This window comes from Leptinotarsa decemlineata, unplaced genomic scaffold, assembly GCF_025532065.1.
Source record: "Leptinotarsa decemlineata unplaced genomic scaffold, Ldec_3_MD MMD2_P_RNA_scaffold_12, whole genome shotgun sequence".
NCBI lineage: Eukaryota > Metazoa > Arthropoda > Insecta > Coleoptera > Chrysomelidae > Leptinotarsa > Leptinotarsa decemlineata.
Genome location: NW_027412526.1, coordinates 2,284,562 through 2,302,825, shown reverse-complemented (window position 1 = coordinate 2,302,825; position 18,264 = coordinate 2,284,562). Strand labels below are relative to the sequence as shown.

The following is an 18,264-nucleotide window of genomic DNA, read 5'->3' as shown; positions in this document are numbered from 1 at the left end:
TGATGCTTGCATTGAACAGAGCGAAACACTTTTATTTTCCAAATCATGAACACCAAACAAAAGTATTCGACCTTCCACTGCAATCCGCAAGGGTTTACACTCATTCAAACTCGACCCAATGAACACAGCTCCTCAAGACGATTAGTTTATATGGTGAGCGATCTTTCAGGTCAGACGGTGAGAGGGCGGCTCTGCCAAACTCTGAAAACCTGATTTGGTTCGCAGCTAGGCAGGCACTAAGTATGTTTCATCATTTTCCAAACGGAGGCGACACTCGTCTTCCGACAGTCCGATTCTCTGCATATGATGATTCAGACGACAGTGACCTGTGGGAAGGATTGTTAGACATCGTAGTTTATCCCTACTGTAGCCCATAACTGTTTGCTTTCAAGCTTCGAAGGGTGAATAAACGGCTTGAAGTGAGCTAATCTTGAAACAGTCTGCTGAAAGTCTTTTTTGAATCTTCTTGCCCTCCAGGTGTTCAATGTTCGTTTGCCAAAACCTAAAACGATGCTAATGACAGGTTCTGGTCCGATGAAGCTACTTGCAGCTGCTTGCAGCTGCTGACTGCTGAGACTCCTTTGCAGAGAAGTTTCATTGCTTTCCAGGCGAGTATGGCCAGGAATCCAGACCAGAGACAACTTTTTGAGGCTTCCTTCAAGGGAAACTCCTTTTTGGCAATTTGCTACTGATATAGGTTGAATTCTACCAATTTTTTCCACACATAATACAATAGCATAGATTTTTTCACGAAATACATAAGTCCCTAGGCAGGTCCCTGGGTCTGCTACTGAAAACACCTGTACCAGAACCTAAAGGTGCTTTTGATACATCTATGAACCAACAACTATCTGCTTTCACTATTTCTCTGTCCCGGAGGATCCAGTTCTCTCTACTCGGGAACAGTACTATATAAGGCAGTTCGTAGTTGACATTTGGAGGCATAATGTCAGAGGTCATTTCCAGAATTCTGTGACTTCCAGTGTCAGCCAATTGCAGTGTCAGCCAATTGTCTGTTGCACTCTGCAATAAATTGATTTGTGCAACAGGGAATATGCAGACAATTTTTTAATATTTTTTATTCAATATTCAATTCATTTTGACATAGAAAAAAAATAAACATAGCTGTAAGAGTAGTAATCATTTCTTCATGAAATCTTAAAAATATTGGTTTAATTTGACAAGTACAAACGCTCCTATTTCTCGCGCGCTTGAGGCGTGACGTCATAGGGCACGTCCTGTCAGTTTATTGTTTACATTGAGAGTTAGTTTGATAGTTAACAAGGTGTTTTAGTTTAAATATCGCGTAATAATCATGGAAGAAGAAAAAAAAACCATTTTATAGATATTGCATGGTACCAATATGTCCGAACACTATAGAAAGTACACCAGATGAAGTTTCATAACCTTAAAGTTCATAACCTTATTTACGTACATTTGAGGGTATATTGAGGAAAATAATTTCATAAGTGCATGTTTGCATAAAAACAGATTTACTAGATTAAAAATACCATGTTTTACAATAATTACCTTGCAGCTTTTACGCCCTTAACCTCAGCAGATGTAAACTCCGGGTTTGACGCAAAATATGTGGTCATCATTAATGCATCTATTTTTGGAAGATTATCCGTTGTCCGTCATTGCTGTTGATGACGCTTAGTATTTCTTGACATTGAAATATTAGAAAACTAAGCTAGAATAGCAATACAACCAATTTTTCTCTCCAACACAACCTGAATGTATGAAATAAATCACAGGTGACTGACAGGACATGCCGTATGACGTCACATTTCATTTCGACCAATGGTGGGGCATTTTACAAATTTGAATTTCACTCGTAAATTTTTCACTTTTTGATTTATGTTTTAAATAATTAAATACATCTTAAATTAGAAAATAACAAATTGAGTGTAATACTAGGACCTTAAAAGCTCAGGAAAAAAAATCAGCCCATTTTATTTTTCATGCATATTCCTTATTGGCAATGTGCACAAGTCTATATGCATTCTAATTAGCCTCTCTCTCTAGAAAAATTCAGACAGGAGGTAGATCTAGAAGGGTCTTGATAGCTGCTGAAGGTGTGGTACCACAGATGGCCAAACAACCGTCTCTGTGAGTCACAGAGCTTCGCCCGAGCCGTTTTCTGTAACACCTCCGGCCACCTGGCAATTGCTCCATAAAATCATCGGTCAGACAATAATCACGTAAATTCAATGGATTCATTTGGGACCTAATCCCCAAGGTTTACCACAAATCCTTCGACATGTCCATAGGGACATGAATGAAGCCATTGCTTTTGATACCCTAGCCCGTAGGCCTTGCATCAGGCATCTTCCCCCTATCTAGCACCATCACTGCCAAGGGAACCCCTACTCCTCCGAACCCCCTCCCTTCCACCGGTGCAAGGCGTCAGCAATACGGGGAAACGAATCAGCGGGTACAAGACCCAATTCCTTCATTTCCGAAAAAATTACAAACAATCATCAAACCATAGTACATCAAATATAACCAAAAGCTAACAATTCTAGCTCCTTCATAATAGGCAGACATAAATATGAGAAAAAAACAAAGACTAACATTTCTATTTGGCCCAACCCATGTATCCCAGTTGTACATCATCATTATCGTACCTCCTTGGAAATATTTACAAGCAAGCAGTTTCGTTTCCTGTCATGACTTGGGAGACCGTAACCTCTCCTCCTAGTTAGTGGGCTCTTACTTCTTCCTCCACCACGTTGTCCGCCCAATCATTCACAAATCGTATCCATTCATCCTTTTTCCCATTTACATCTCTCAACATAATTTCACCATTCATCCTGTCCGTCCTCTCCTTCCACTTTCGCCAACCAATCCTATCCCCTTTCATACATCTATCAATCACAGGCTCTGCCGTTTCAGGCTCCCCATAGTCACAAGGCCAGGAAACTTACGGACCCAGGTTGAATTTTGCCAGGTATCCCGGAAAGTTCCCATGTCTCTTGAGCAGTTGGACAGCCTTCCCCGACAAAATCTGTAGAACATCCGCCTCCTTTTCCTCTCATCTAACATGCTATTCGTATATGTTTTTCCTGCTTCCCATGTATCCTCTGTTTTGTTCATACCTTTGGCGGCTTCCTCATGAGCCATCGTATTTCCTACGTTGTTGCCATCGTGTCCCCTGACTCCCAATCTAGGTTTCATCATACGTTCTGTTTTTATGAAGAAGATTGGAGTGTTATCTTATTGAAGAGAGAAACAGTGATTTTAAGTAACAGAACAAGTTATGAGAGTTCCAATAATTTGCTAATGTCTGTTGTCCTCAAGAAAATTCAACGTTATGTTTATTAACCCAAGTTTTATCGCGTTCTGTTCCATGAAAATAAAATGGGAGGGTTATCTAATTGAGGAGAGAAATAGGGGAATGTAGGTATATATTCCATCATTTTCCTGAGGTATGTTAAACATAACTATCTAACAAGTTCAAATTGAAATTTCACGTTTTTCACTGTAGCATTTTCTGTTTGTGAAGGATGGAACGGCAGCAGCGTGTGTTTTTCAAGTTATTATTTAATGATTCACTTATAAACAGTACAGGTATTCCTGGGATTGAAGATAGCGCCTCACGCATATGCTTCCCTGCGAAGTTGGTTCTTTATGGAACTTGACAGGCAAAGGGCAAATATAGCACCAATCAACTGAAACAAAAATGAAGGTTAATATTCATTGATGATTTGATAAGCAGCTATGTGTCCCTTCATGGCTGATCTGTTTATGAGCTGCTTTGAAAGGGAGCGTGAGAAGACTTTAATTACTTTCCACGAACTTGAATCCGACACTTAGTTAAGATTTCTGCTATTTTTGACACGAATAAGAGTGAGGTAGATAATTTTGTGACTCTCAAATATTCGTAAATAGAGTTCACGTAAGAAATTGAAAATAACAAAGAGTTACCATTTGATAAGCAGCTATGTGTCCCTGCATGGCTGATCTGTTTATGAGCTGCTTTGAAAGGGAGCGTGAGAAGAGTTTAATTACTTTCCACGAACTTGAATCCGACACTTGGTTCAGATTTCTGCTATTTTTGACACGAATAAGAGTGAGGTAGAGAATTTTGTGACTCTCAAATATTCGTAAATAGAGTTCACGTAAGAAATTGAAAATAACAAAGAGTTACCATTTGATAAGCAGCTATGTGTCCCTGCATGGCTGATCTGTTTATGAGCTGCTTTGAAAGGGAGCGTGAGAAGAGTTTAATTACTTTCCACGAACTTGAATCCGACACTTGGTTCAGATTTCTGCTATTTTTGACACGAATAAGAGTGAGGTAGAGAATTTTGTGACTCTCAAATATTCGTAAATAGAGTTCACGTAAGAAATTGAAAATAACAAAGAGTTACCATTCGATAAGCAGCTATGTGTCCCTTCATGGTTGATTTGTTTATGAGCTGCTTTGAAAGGGAGCGTGAGAAGAGTTTAATTACTTTCCACGAACTTGAATCCGATTCTTGGTTGAGGTTTCTACTATTTTTGACACGATTAATAGTGAGGCAAAGGATTTTGTGACCAAATATTCGAATGCAAAGTTCATGCATGAAATTGAAAAAAAAAAGGTTACCATTCTTGGATGTTCTAGTTATTAGAAACACCGATAAGAGTTTGGAGGAAGAATACTAGCACTAATAACTCCGGATATTCGCATAGGACATGCCTGACAGTTTCATTCTTCTGTCTTATATCGGCAATAACGCGGCTAATGTTGTCCTCCAAATGATCAATCGTTGGTTTATCGGCGTGGACTAGCGACTTCACATATCCCCGCAGAAAATAGTCTAGCGGCGTTAAATCGCACGATCTTGGAGGCCAATTCACGAGTCCGTCAGTCTATTCATATTGAAATACCAAACCAAACTAAACATTAATCATTTGACAAAATTGCTGCCAGTTAACGAAGTGTTGCCAACTTAAAGTTTTATGCCCTTTATTACAGTTAGAAGTAGAGTCATAAAAACGGACACAACCTCATACGAAAACTATGATTTACCTCTATTGATGCAACAGCGATGGCCAGAATGCCTAACAAGTCCAATCCGTTTTTGAACCATTTGTAGGAATTCTCCGCACAACCCTTTCTGTAACAATCACTCGATTTGAGGGTGCAGTTTGCCCTACTGGTACAGCAAGAGTCTGGAAGTTTCTCATTAGCCCAGTTCCAATCCTGAGGTCGATCCACTCCGCAACATTCGAGCTGAAAGTTAATTAAGACACGTTTTCAAGTTAAAGCACATGTACTAGTCTCAAATCATTGACTTTTGGGACATCCAATTCCTCATTTAATCTTACTATGCGATTCATTGACGTATTCGGTGTGTTGAAAAGTTTTTAGGTTAGCACACAGATGGCGCTACCAGTATCGAATCTACATGATTATTAGTTAACCCTAACCTTCAAAAGACACGTGTACAACTTTTACAGCTGTCGGGCTATAAGTTTGTGGGATAGAACATTTCGAGTGAAGCAACTTTTGTTGGTGTGAAGGAAATTGATGAATAGGAATTTTGTTTATTCAAAAAGCATTGCTTTTGAACGAAAAAAATACTGTTGAAGCCAAGCTTTGGCTTGATAAACATCATTCGGATTTTGATATTTTGAACTTTCCAATGCATAGGTGCAACATGTACAATGCGTTGTCAAATTCCATCCCCCTGAAAAAAACATGTTGTTGCTACACAGACTTGATTGGTATTTGTTTGTATATATGTTTATGTGTATGTATATTTTTACAGGCGAGAGAAGGGGAGGTTTTACCGGGCTATACAGGACTTTCACCCATCGGCCTGTGATTCTCCGAACTGTCTTGTGGGGAAAGGACATTCCACAGCGCTATAAAGCTTTCCCATCTGAGCCATATTCCAGCTGTCCCTAGAGCAATGTCTAACGTTGGTACTGGAGAATAGCACAGGAAGCGACTAAGGTAGAAAAAGGTTAGGTTAGGTCACGATAGGTTGGGTCAGGTTAGGTTATGTTAGGTTAGGTTAAGTTAGGTTGCCGATTGACCTCCAAATCGAGGACAGCCGAAAACAGGAACAGGAAAATGAATGCAGAACTGAGAAGGAACACACTCGAGAAGTGGCAGGATAGATGGAGGGCAAATACAGCGGTGGCACAAAGGAAGAAAGTACTGATCCCCGATATAAGCGTGTGGACGGAATGTAGACACAAAAGGGTGGACTACCATACGACACAGTTCCTAACCGGACATACACCCACCGTATCGGGGAAGCGGAAAACGCCTTGTGCATCTATTGCGGAGCACGCGACCCAAACCATACTATCTTCTATTGTAGGAGATGGGAGCACTCCAGGGAAGACGTGGAGGTAAACGAGGAAAACGTAATGTCATACATGCTAGAAAGCTACACAAAATAGAACACAGTGCACCATTTTCATTCACTTCATGCACTAAACATCGTAACAATTTTAAAAACTATTTATAGATATAAATTATGATATAGAGAAATAACAAATGTGCGAATACTGTTTTGAATCAGTCCCGTTTGTATTCCTTCTATATAAATAAATATTGATAGACTTCTGTGAAGCATTCAATACCTTGAATCATCAACTACTTCGATATATATATAACATTATAATGAACTTTCTCATAACAATGACATTTTTTGATTCATATCTTTCACATAGACAACAAATTGTCAGAGTGGAGAACCACATATCAGATTTCAATAAAATTTCTTCAGGTATCCCACAGGGTTCAATCCTTGGACCTATCCTCTACAAAATTTACACCTCTCATTTGACAACCTGTTTCAAAAAACTCAAATATCATATGTATGCCGATGATACACAGTTGTATTATTCTTTTACCCCTGATTATTGAGGTACTAGTACTTCAAACTCAATTACAGCTACTGGACTGAATCATGACCGGTGAGGAACCCTTTCCTCAATACAATAAGTACAGCTGCCGGATTGAGTCATGGCCGGTAAGAAACCCTCCCTTAACCCTCCCAGCTGCCTGTATGACCATGACTCAGTCTGGTAGCTGTACATACAATGTACTTATTGTATTGAGAGTGGGCCTTCTCACCGGCCATGAGTCAGTCCGGCAGCTGTACTTAATCTGATTACTGTAACTGGAAAATCAAAATTTTTACTTCGAATACTGAAATTGTTATATGACAAATACTTTTTGTTTCTACAAAAGGTCTAGGATCATCAGATTGCATTTCAACCTTCACAAAACTGAAATGATCATCTTTACAAATCCTCTTGATGGAAACTATACCAAAAATAGGACTACTACAAAATGTTATTTTCGATGAGTATAGATTCCGATAGATATATCCTATTCCTGTATTGAATAAGGTAGCAGATTCGAATTGTATAATACTCACAAAGGTTTGAAGGAAGTCGAATTCGTCCTTGACAAGTTTGGTGTTGTTGTAATCATCGAACGAATTTTTAACGACTTGTCTAACAGACTCACGAAGATCTTGGGTATCTCCAACCAACAAGAAAGCGAATGCTCCAATTGCTACTTGTATTATCAGAAGGGTGAGAAGGATTATTGCAAACTGAAAAGTACAAATATTCCTTTAATAAACAGTGTGCAACTACAAATCAAGCTTATAAATAATAATTCATTGTTTATTGTTGAAGCTGTTTTTTTTTGGAAGTTATTCCTCTATCTTGTTCAGCATAACGGAGAAGTTGGAAGTCAAACGAGGAAAGGAAGAAGACAATTAGGAGTGTCTCTAGAATCATGCAATTTCTTGTGAACTTGATTAGTGAACAAGTAGAGAGGAATCAACTTTCTGTCTACCTCGCGACCCTGATTCCAGTCTTGTTGATTTTCAACTCTGTAGCCTTCGGATTAGCTTCAGTGGAATACATTCAGATATGGTAGTAGGGAGAAAAGAAATTCATTCAAAAATGAATTTATCCAACGAACTACTCACTAGGAAATTGACAGATTTTGAAAATTGGCTATATAGGAACGCCGATTCATTCAAAAATTCATTAGAGTTAGTTCGACCAGCAAACAGTGCAACTCAGTGAGTTGTATAGCATTTTTAAAGCATGTTAGACTTCCGTCCGATTCAAGCGCGGTGGACCAACAAAGATCGTTTTGACTTGTATGTAGTACAACAAAATGTTTGACATGTGGGTCGATTTAGTTGTAATTCTAATCAAATGAGGTGAATCTAGTTACTTGACCAAAAACTGTTTTCAAACGACATCTTTCAACGGACTGAGGAAAACATGCACCAACATTAAGTCTAGGTGTCCTGTTTAACTATCCACTCGTATGTTTTTTGAATGTTACTGAACAAGATATTTACGTTACATTAAAACAGTTTTTATGTACAGAGAATCATTAAACAGTCACAAATGAATATAAAAACTTTATTGTTTTTTTTCTACAAGATACAGACAATGTCATGCAAATGATATTCTTTGGCTTGAAATAACATTAAACTAATAACGAATAGAAAAAACTCTTTACTGATTTTGATAGATCATTTGTTGAATATTGTTGAAAAAAAACTAATATGATTGAACTGGAGAACAAACCATGAAACAACCAATCTACCAGTATAAACTAGAACTTGTTTACTCGAATGTGGTTCAGGATGTTCTCTGGTAAGATTCGATTTTTCATCTTCTGAAAAATGATTCGCATGAAAATGATATAAATAATATGGGAACATACAGAAAAGGACAAAATAGTTAAGGCTTTGGCGGCCTAGGTTTCTAGCGTCACTATTTACATTCGGGTTTGAAGACGATCGATTTTTGTGATTTTTTCCTGACGTTTCACTGATGCTAGTGGCCAGCTTCTTCTAAGGTTCATATATCTATCTTAAGTTTATCTTCAATGACGTGGTTTTACGACTGCGTAGAGCGTATTCATCTTTATTCAGGCAGTTTGTTGTGCTAATTGCTTATCCTAATGAGGATCTAGTGGTGATTCCGAATTGGGGCGAGAGTAAATAGGTTCAACTAAACGCCAGGAAAACCTAGGCATCGGTCCCCTACAAAAAGATAAATGACAATTCTGCTTTCTGCTTCGATAAGTTTGTAGAGGATAAAATGGACACTGATATGTCTTGGCGCAATCATATTGCCGGAATTGCAAAGGCTGCTGTCAAAAGTTTGGAACACTGTTCCGAACCAGAAAGCTGTACACACCTCAGCAACTTTTGATGCTTCATAAAACTCAGATTGAAACGCTTTGAGGATTTTTCTGTAGCGTTAGTGATTGGTCCTCAATACAAAAAAAACCTGAAGCTATGAATCGTCAGTAACATTACCCTTCTCTTTCTGTCGACATGATGTTTGTTATTCTTGAACTTTTCAGAATGTGATTCCGTATTCGGTGGGGTTTACAGCTTTCTCTTTTCTGCTGATATTTTTCATGTGTTGTGGATCTCTACTGGCTCCCGTATCATTCGGTTATGTTATCTCTTGTTGGGTGTAATGAGTTTTCTGTTTTCAAACATTGCTGCTGCTTATAGTGGGTCTCTTTCGTGTTTAGCCAACCTGAGACTTTGTTGTATATTCTTGGTCGGTTTGAAAACCGTTTCAATGTTGTATTTCCCCAAGAGTTTTCCAATTCTGTCTTTTACTCTAGGGATACATGGTAGATAGGCATGTGTAACCATCTGAGCCACCTTCTCGTTTTGAAAGTTTCAGTTTTGAACGGATGAAATCTGGAGAATAAACCTTGAAGGCATTTATTATCAAACGTTTACTAGTGTGAGTGTTCTCATCCTCATTTGAAAGATTCAAATAAAATTAAGTGCATTCTGTAAGTTCCAAAATACCTAGTTTGGAACAAGAAATACCACAAAGAGCCAACCATTTTCCATGCCCTATTCCATTTGACTAGTTTCTGTGGTATAATTTTGAGTTCGAACTCATTAAGAATCAGCTGATAGAATAACGAATAACCTCGAAGTAGAAATGGGTCAATTAAAGCCGGGCCTATGATGAGAAGCGCTTACTGCGCTACCTCTGCTCCAGGCAGCCAGTAATGCAATTGAACCCAGGTTTGTGTTTAATAGACCCTACAAAATACAAATGAAACAGAACTTAGAGTCAGATGCTACAAATGGAATACGCATATATACAGATGGCTCAAAAACCAAAAGAAGGCTCAGGATGTGGAGTGTACTCCAGATTACTCAGATCAGCCGAAGGATCAAGTGAGAAATGAGAAAAAATACCAGCGCGGTAACGTGTAACCTCAGGGCTAGTACTAGAGTGCCACCAAGATTTAGCCAAAGCCTCGGTAGATTATAACATTATACTGAGGTGGGTTAAAGGGCACGACAGGAGTAAAGGTCATCGCATTGTCGACTCTTTAGCCAAGAAAACGGCTGGACTGAGAATTTTAGGACCCAGTGGCCCCTACGAGAAGTAGCCAAATGTTACACCCATGATCAAGCCCAAAAGATATGGGATGGAATCAAATAATGCAATGTTTCCAGGATCACCTTGGGCGACCTTGGGAAGCTGGCGCCGAAGAAATATCTGTCGATGACCAGGAAAAATCGACGCTCAACAGTAGAATTTCTGACCGACCACTGTCAACTAAGGAAACACCTCCATAATATGGGGCTAGTGGACACACTAGACCCATATTATGGAGTGTGTATTCGGCGAGTCTTGGCCTACACCTGCCGATATAAAGGAGATGTCTCCCAGTGATCTATCCACCTTTCTGGAAAGGACAGGATGGACGATGACCTAGGAGGACAACTCCTCGGGAGTATGTACAATATGTCACATGTGGCTATGGGCTTACACTCACCCTCCCTTCTCTACAGATACAGAACAAGTGCTGAGAATCAAGAAATAATCTATATTCTATTGGATCAAAGGAGATGTCAGTTTCCTTTTCACAGTTTCATAACACTTTCATTCATTGAAGTGAAACCAAAGCAAATGATTAGCTGGCAAAATTCCCATCAAAACCGTGTACACTCACTATCACAGAATATACTTGTATAAAAGTTTTCATATATTCCAACTCAGACCTGACTTGGATGTCTATTTTGCTCTTGTCTTTTATTTTTGGTATCTCAAGGATCAGATTTCATTCTGAATGTAATCTGCTTGGATCTGAACACAGTGTGATAAAATTCTCAATGGGATTCAAATATCAAAGTGGATCTTGAGACTTCACGTTCACTGATCATCCAATCATGTACGTCTTATAGGTGCCGATATCAATGTTTTTCAATTCAGTTAATATATTACATTTTTACTGACAGTTTTCGAAGCATTTCAATTATCGTGATTCAATAAAAATCTGTATAATCCTCTAACGTACGATTTCAGTAGTTTCTTGAGTAACTCAGAGTAACATGAAAATCTTACCGTAGTTAACATGCATGTGTTTTCTTTTATGGCTCCACAGCATCCAAAAGAGGCGGTAATGAATATAACTGCTCCTATAACGATGAGGAGGAGTGGTGGTAAACCCAAGTGGTACTTATCCGGAATGAAATTCTGTATGTCGGTGTTCTTCATCTTGAGCAGCACGCCAATTGCTACTAGTGATGCACCAGAAATCTGCAAAAATTATGTTTATTATAGGAAATTTGTTTTCTTGTACCCCATAGTGTAATTTGGATGTTCAAAATATCTCAAAAATTATGTAAAAAAGTATAGACACACAATAGACTAGTTAATTAGTTTTTTTTCAACTTTCACGCTAATTTTTGAAAAGTATGAGGCAACTGTCTCCTGAATGTGAAATCGATATTAATAAGCAGAATTTTACTGAGTAATCATGAAAATCTGTTAGCTGAAGGAATGTTTCCTCATTTGGTATAAATTTCAATGTATGATCGAAAGAATATCTACATATCTACATCTTCAGCTTCTCATACTGAGTTTATCAGTATTATATTTACGTTAACCAACTCAAGGAAATACGAGATCTCGTAGATCTGTCTTTTTGATACCCGCCCCCCATATTCAAGTAGTCCAACATAATATCCGACAAAATTCAAAAGCATTTCTGGAACTTTCGATTGATCTTTTATTTATTATAGGTGAAATCCATTTTTTTTCAGTTTCTTGTCATATCATTCAAGTAAGACTTTTTCGACTCTAGGATATTCCAAAATCTTTTCTCAAAAATCTCTGATGGTAGTGTAGAGCCTTCTGAAACTGTTGTTGAAGTTTTTCTTTTTATGAATAATCCCAATATTTTTTTTTTCAATCAGAGGATTGAATCTAGGAAAGTGTTTCATCGGACTCATGGGCCACTGACATGAGAAACATTCCGTATCTGATGTAGTAATTAATGAATATTTAATAATAATAATAATAATAATAATAACGTCTTTATTATTTCCTCTTTTGATACATAAAAAAAATCCTTCATAATATATTTAAGAAAATAAAGGGCGAAGTTCAACTCGGCAGCGGAGAGTGCTACTCTGTTGTTCTTCTACTTATGTTGAACTACTTATGATGTAATTTGCTATTTACATAGTGTTGTTGAAGTGTTTTTTTCGTCAGATTTATGGGCCACTGACATGAAAAACACCCTGTATCTGATGTAGTGATTAACGAATATTTAAACAATTTTTGATGTAATTTGATATTCACATAGTGTTGTTGAAGTGTTTCTTTTTTGAAATATACCAATATTTTGTTTGTTTTTTAATCAGAGGATTGAATCTAGAAAAGTGTTCCGTCAGACTCACGGGCCAGTGAAATGAAAAAAATTTCGTATTCGACGTAGTGATTAACGATTATTCGAACTATTTTAATGTAATTTGCTATTTACATAGTGTTGTTGAAATGTTTCTTTTTTGAAAAATACCAATATTTTGGTTTTTATAACCCAGTGCACTGGATCTAGGAAAGTGTTTCGTCAGACTCATGGGCCAGTGACACGAAAAACATTCCATATCTGACGTAGTAATTAACGAAGAGTTGAACTATTTTTGATGTAATTTGCTATTCACATAATGTTGTTGAGGTGTTTCTTTTTTGAAAAATACCAATATTTTATTTTTTTATTCAATCAGAGGATTGAATCTAGGAAAGTGTTTCGTCAGACTCATGGCCAAAGACATGAAAAACATTCCGTATCTGACGTAGTAATTAACGAATAGTTGAACTATTTTTGATGTAATTTGCTATTTACATAGTGTTGTTGAGATGTTTCTCTTTAAAGAATACCAATATTTTGGTGTTTTCAATCAGAGGATTGAATCTAGGAAAGTGTTTTGTTTCGTGTTTCGGCCACTGACATGAAAAACACTCCGAATCTGATGTAGTAATCAACAAAAATTTGAACAATTTCTTATGTAATTCAATTTTTACATAGTGTTGTTGAGGGATTTCTTTTTTGAAAAATACCAATATTTTGTTTTTTTTTTCAATCAGAGGATTGAATCTAGGAAATTGTTTCGTCAGACTCATGAAAAACATTCCGAATCTGATGTAGTAATTAATGAATATTTGAACTATTTTTGATTTGATTTGCTATTTACATAGTGATAAAACTCATGAAGGCAATATTTGTTTGTGAACAGTTTCAGAACGTTAATTATGAGTATACTACGTAGATAAGTCTTATCGCCATGTATTTTGAGTCTTTGTATGTTTACTCCTTGAAAAGTTCTGCTATATATTCTAAACCTTCAATATAGTTTATTCAGGTTCACTCATTTACGCTGACGAGCTGAAACAATGCATATCTGACCTGTAATAAATGAATCGATATTTCCCTGAATTATTAACAGCAAAGCTTTTCTGAAAGCGGGTACTTTTTGGTATTGATTGTTTTATTTCTTGATGTGCTCGATATTTGTAGGCTTATAGGTAAGCCACATTTCAGGATAACCACTATCAACGCGAATCATTTCATGACAGAAACGATATTGTGTGCACATGGTCAAAATGTTTTTTTTTTATTGAAAAAGGTATTTTCTGGGAAGAAAAGTTTTGGCCACCTACTTCTCTATTTTATTCATTTCAAATTCGATTGATTTCATTTAATGCAGCAAAGCTCCATCCCAAATGTTCATACACAATTTTCAAACCCCATCAGGGAGTTTGAAGATTCATATCATGCCGAAGTTCCTTGGTGTGTAGGTGGATACGTGTAAAAATTGACTTCCTGTTCACGGAGGAAGTAAAACACAATTCAAATTACTGTTCCTGATGTTAATTATAATTATTGAAGACATTAATATGCATCATTGAGAAGTTGTCGGAAATTGCATTCACTTTGAACATTTTTCCGTTAGCTTTCTCTTTGAAACGCTGGTTTTTCAGTAGACTCAAAATTCAGTTCCACATATTTATTTTTTCATAATCAACGATGATTCTGTTCAGTTTCGTTTTGATATTTTTTGTATCAATTGATCAGAATGTGACTGTAGAAAAGAATAAACAGAGTTGCCAGTTGTTTTTGTGTCAAATATTTTATGTTCAGTTTTGTTTTAATGTTTTTGTTTTGATTGATCCAGAATTTTACTGTAGAAAAGAATAAGCAGAGTTGACAGCTCTTTTTCTGCCGGACATTTTCAAGTTTTGATTTCAATACTTTGATTCAATCAATTTTTTGGAATTTAAGACGAATCCTTGTAGATTCAACGTAGAATTCTTCTCATCTGCATCATCAAAAAAAGTAAACATTTGAGTCTATTTCTAACATCGGTATCCTAAACCCCAAGTTTTACCAAAAATCCTTTGACATGTCCATAGAGACAGTCTGGCTTTGTGTAAAACTTTTTTCAAGTTAGCGTTCCAGGTGACTTTTTTATCAAGGACAATGCCAAGATATTTCACCTCCGTTCCAAATGGAATGACCTCACAATTGAAATTGAGGGAAAGTGAGGGAAGTCCAATTTTCTCCTCCTGGTGAAGTGGATCACACAATTTTGCTGGGATTGACAGACATCTGCTCCCTCAGGCACCAACTGTGAACAACGTCCAACGCGCTTTGGAGGATATTACAAGCTACCATTCCCGACCTGGACCTTGCCAAGATGACAAGGTCATCTATATAAGCTTGCAGATCTACTTTTCTATCAGGAGCGACTACAGAAGGGGAGATAGTTCCCCACCTCCAGGGCAGCCCCTGGTGACCCTGAACCTAATGGCCTCGCCTTGAAGAGGCGTGTACTGGTTATGATATTTCAAAATATTTCTCGCATATTATATTGCCGTTCTCCAAAGTATATTGAGTAATACCGGACCTCTCTGGTCCATGGAAGTTATTATGTTGAACTTTTTTCCTTCATCAGGTTATAACAATTCACTCAGTTTGGCCCACATACTTTCTGTCACAATCCTAGCAGCTCATTTCATGAATTTTAGACTATTTCGTCAACCCAACAGTTTTGAAAGCTACATTCAGGATTGGTCGACCGAAAAATCACGAACGCTTTTCTGGACCCAAGTGACAAACCAGAGAAAGTGAAATCTCCCCTCAAGAAGATGTAAGATATTGGATTGGTAAATCAAACTTCATCAGGCTAAAATCAACACGAAATAATGACTTTTTTGCATGCATTAGACCCTCTTGTATCTCATGTGGATCATCCCAAACTCGACAATTTTGCTTGTTCACGTACTCATTCCAGAAATGGGACTCATCGTTAAAGATGACTTTTCTATGAAACAGAGTTTCCGTTTTCAACTGCTTCAGAGCCCATTCAGCGAATACAAGTCGTTGTTTATGGTCGTTTACCTTCAATTCCTGGGTCAGTTGAATTTCGGACGGGTGTAGGCCTAAGTCACTACGCAAATTTCGCCAAGTTGTGGTCTGTTTTGGATTCTTCTGCACAGACACCGGCGATGTTTTGGACAGTTCAGTGGACTCACATTTATTCACCACATCGCGAATAGTTCTCTCTATATGGGACAAATATAGCGACCGTGAAATGGGTGAAGCGCGCGGTACGTTGCCCTTACAGAACACTCATTTTGATATAACAATTTCATCATCTGCACTTGTTGAATGTTATATCCGTCCATGGTGATTGGGCAATACAGAGTTAATGAATGACAACTGATTTGGCAGATGTATCTTCAGTAAAATAGGCTTTATCTGTTGTCGAAATCCCTGTTGAAAGATCCTTTATCTGTATCTGTATTTGTGGAGTAAGGAGGGTGAGTATAGACCTACAGCACTCAGGTCATATGTGACCCATTATATATCCTCCCGAGGAGTTGTCCTCCTAGGTCATCGTCCATCCTGTCCTTTACAGGAAGGCAGACAGGTCTGTGGAAGACATCTCCTTCATTTCGGCAGGTGTAGGCCAAAACTCGCCAAACACACACTCTCTTTGGCAACCTTTGAGGTGTCTCGCGGTGGCCTCCGCGAAGGTTTTGGAAAGTGCAGCGACATTACCTTCGTTTGGCGGCTTCTTCAACAAGTGAGGAAGCTTTCCTGCAGGGGCTGCCAGTTCCTTGTCTTTATTCAAGGCGGAGCTTTTGGCGCTTGCCGCGGAAAGTACCCTTGCTGTTGGAGGTGGGGTGGGGAAGAGGAGGGTGCACTTATAGTTGCTGCCACCGCTGCGTCTTTCGCTCCCTTTCTCTTTTTGGCTCAGGCGCCGCAAATGCGCTCACGCCTTGGCCTTTGTATTACATCACGAGGTGATCTGCTATATCCAGTCCCATTCCAAGCGGTAGATTGGGGTGGACATTTCTGTTCATCCCCAGCCACCGCCTTAGATTGAGGTGAACACTTCTGTCCCGCCTCGGGTTTGGTTTTTGTTTTTGTTGTTTCTGTTTTTGTGTTTGTTCCATTCCTGTGTGTTCCCACGAGTAGCAAGGGAAGAGTTGGTCACCTCTGGCAGAGCCCCGCATTACCAGAGGTAGCCTGATTACAATGAGGTTCCGCCCAGTTCTCCGAGGGGATCATTCGTGACCGCATATCATCATGCGACCATTCAGCTGTCGGCACGTTTCCTTACACCTTAGCTTGGGTAGGCTGGTCCACGGTGGCATGCTTTGCAAAGGCTTTTGGGGAGTTTTAGTTCCCCTCACCTTACTTATTTTTGCCACTGACCAAGAGTCCGGCGACCTCGTCCGTAAGGCCACATTGGCTTCCCGGACAGGGCCTCCAGTCCCCTGGCCGTTCCCCTATCAGCAACCTATATCCGCAACCCACGGGGAAAGATACTTTGATTAAATCCAGCAATGCCTTTCTGATTCAGCCTGGTACCATTATCAAATCTCATTGTGATGAGGTGATGATTTCGTTTTTTGGGCTATGGTTTCTTGTGATATATGAAAAAATCAATCTGAATTGATGATCTTGCTCTAATTTAATCCATTCATCGTCACCTGAGTCTCCCTCAGTTTCATGAAAAAGTTTCAATACGAATTTGGTTGAAACCGTTTAGAAATTTGCATAACGATCTCACTACCGTTTTAATCAATCATTAGTTGTTTTAATAGGATAATTATTCAATTTGGATCGTGTTTTAATTGGCATCAATAAGGTAGATGTTCAATTAGCAGTGTACAGGATAGTTTACTTAGTAGATGTAGGTTGACTATAAATATATACAGGGTTTTTTGGAATTGTAATGAGCGTCAGTATCATCTTTACGTTTTAACAATGTTTGTGTGACGTGGTTTGCGACGATCGACACAGGTGTATTATATCTGAGGGGGACTACTTTGGAGGGAACAAAATTGAAATTGATGAATAAATTAGAATTTTTTGACAAAAAGGAAAATTCGCCGTATTTTTCGAACAGAATTATTTTTCCAATTGATTTATTCGATTCGATTTGCCACGGACTAATTAGACTCTCCAAAAGTTCACATTACACACTCGATAGAATTTCCTGTTGATTAAGATTTATGTATTTTTCAGTTTGTGGATTGTTGAAGTAACATTTAGAAACTGTTCCTCTCTCTTGTGAAAATTCAAGTGGAATTTCCTGTATGTTTTCATATAATTCACGTGTCGATTATATCCAATCTTCGAACAACACCCAATAGAAATTCTTGGAATAACAATTTCTTCTATTTTCTCAAAAACTACACCTCACGATTTCCACAAACTTAATTTGAAAAATATATCACATATTTCGCTAGCACAGTAGCTTTGTCAAGTGATTTGAATACTTCAAACCATAATTGAGACTACCTCCAAAAAATTACATAAATTTCTATCTAAGGGACCTGTTCAATTATGATTACCTGAAGCATATTATCTCACATCTAAATCAATAATATTTCTTCCTCGGTTTTTAGGAGAACAAGTTCATTTAT

The 18,264-nt window shown here is 38.1% G+C and overlaps 1 protein-coding gene across 1 annotated transcript in view; it reads right to left on the bottom strand.

Moving 5' to 3' along the window:
• Positions 1-3,393: 3,393 nt before the first annotated feature.
• LOC111501941 (uncharacterized) overlaps positions 3,394-18,264 on the bottom strand; it is a 30,587-nt gene continuing 15,716 nt past the window's right edge. The window contains exons 7-10 of the mRNA XM_074174872.1: positions 11,383-11,577; positions 7,392-7,571; positions 5,021-5,224; positions 3,394-3,674 (exon numbers count right to left, since the gene is read on the bottom strand). Of these exons, the coding sequence (XP_074030973.1) occupies positions 3,600-3,674; positions 5,021-5,224; positions 7,392-7,571; positions 11,383-11,577 (654 nt within the window). The 3' untranslated portion in view covers positions 3,394-3,599. The remainder of the gene's footprint in view (positions 3,675-5,020; positions 5,225-7,391; positions 7,572-11,382; positions 11,578-18,264) is intronic.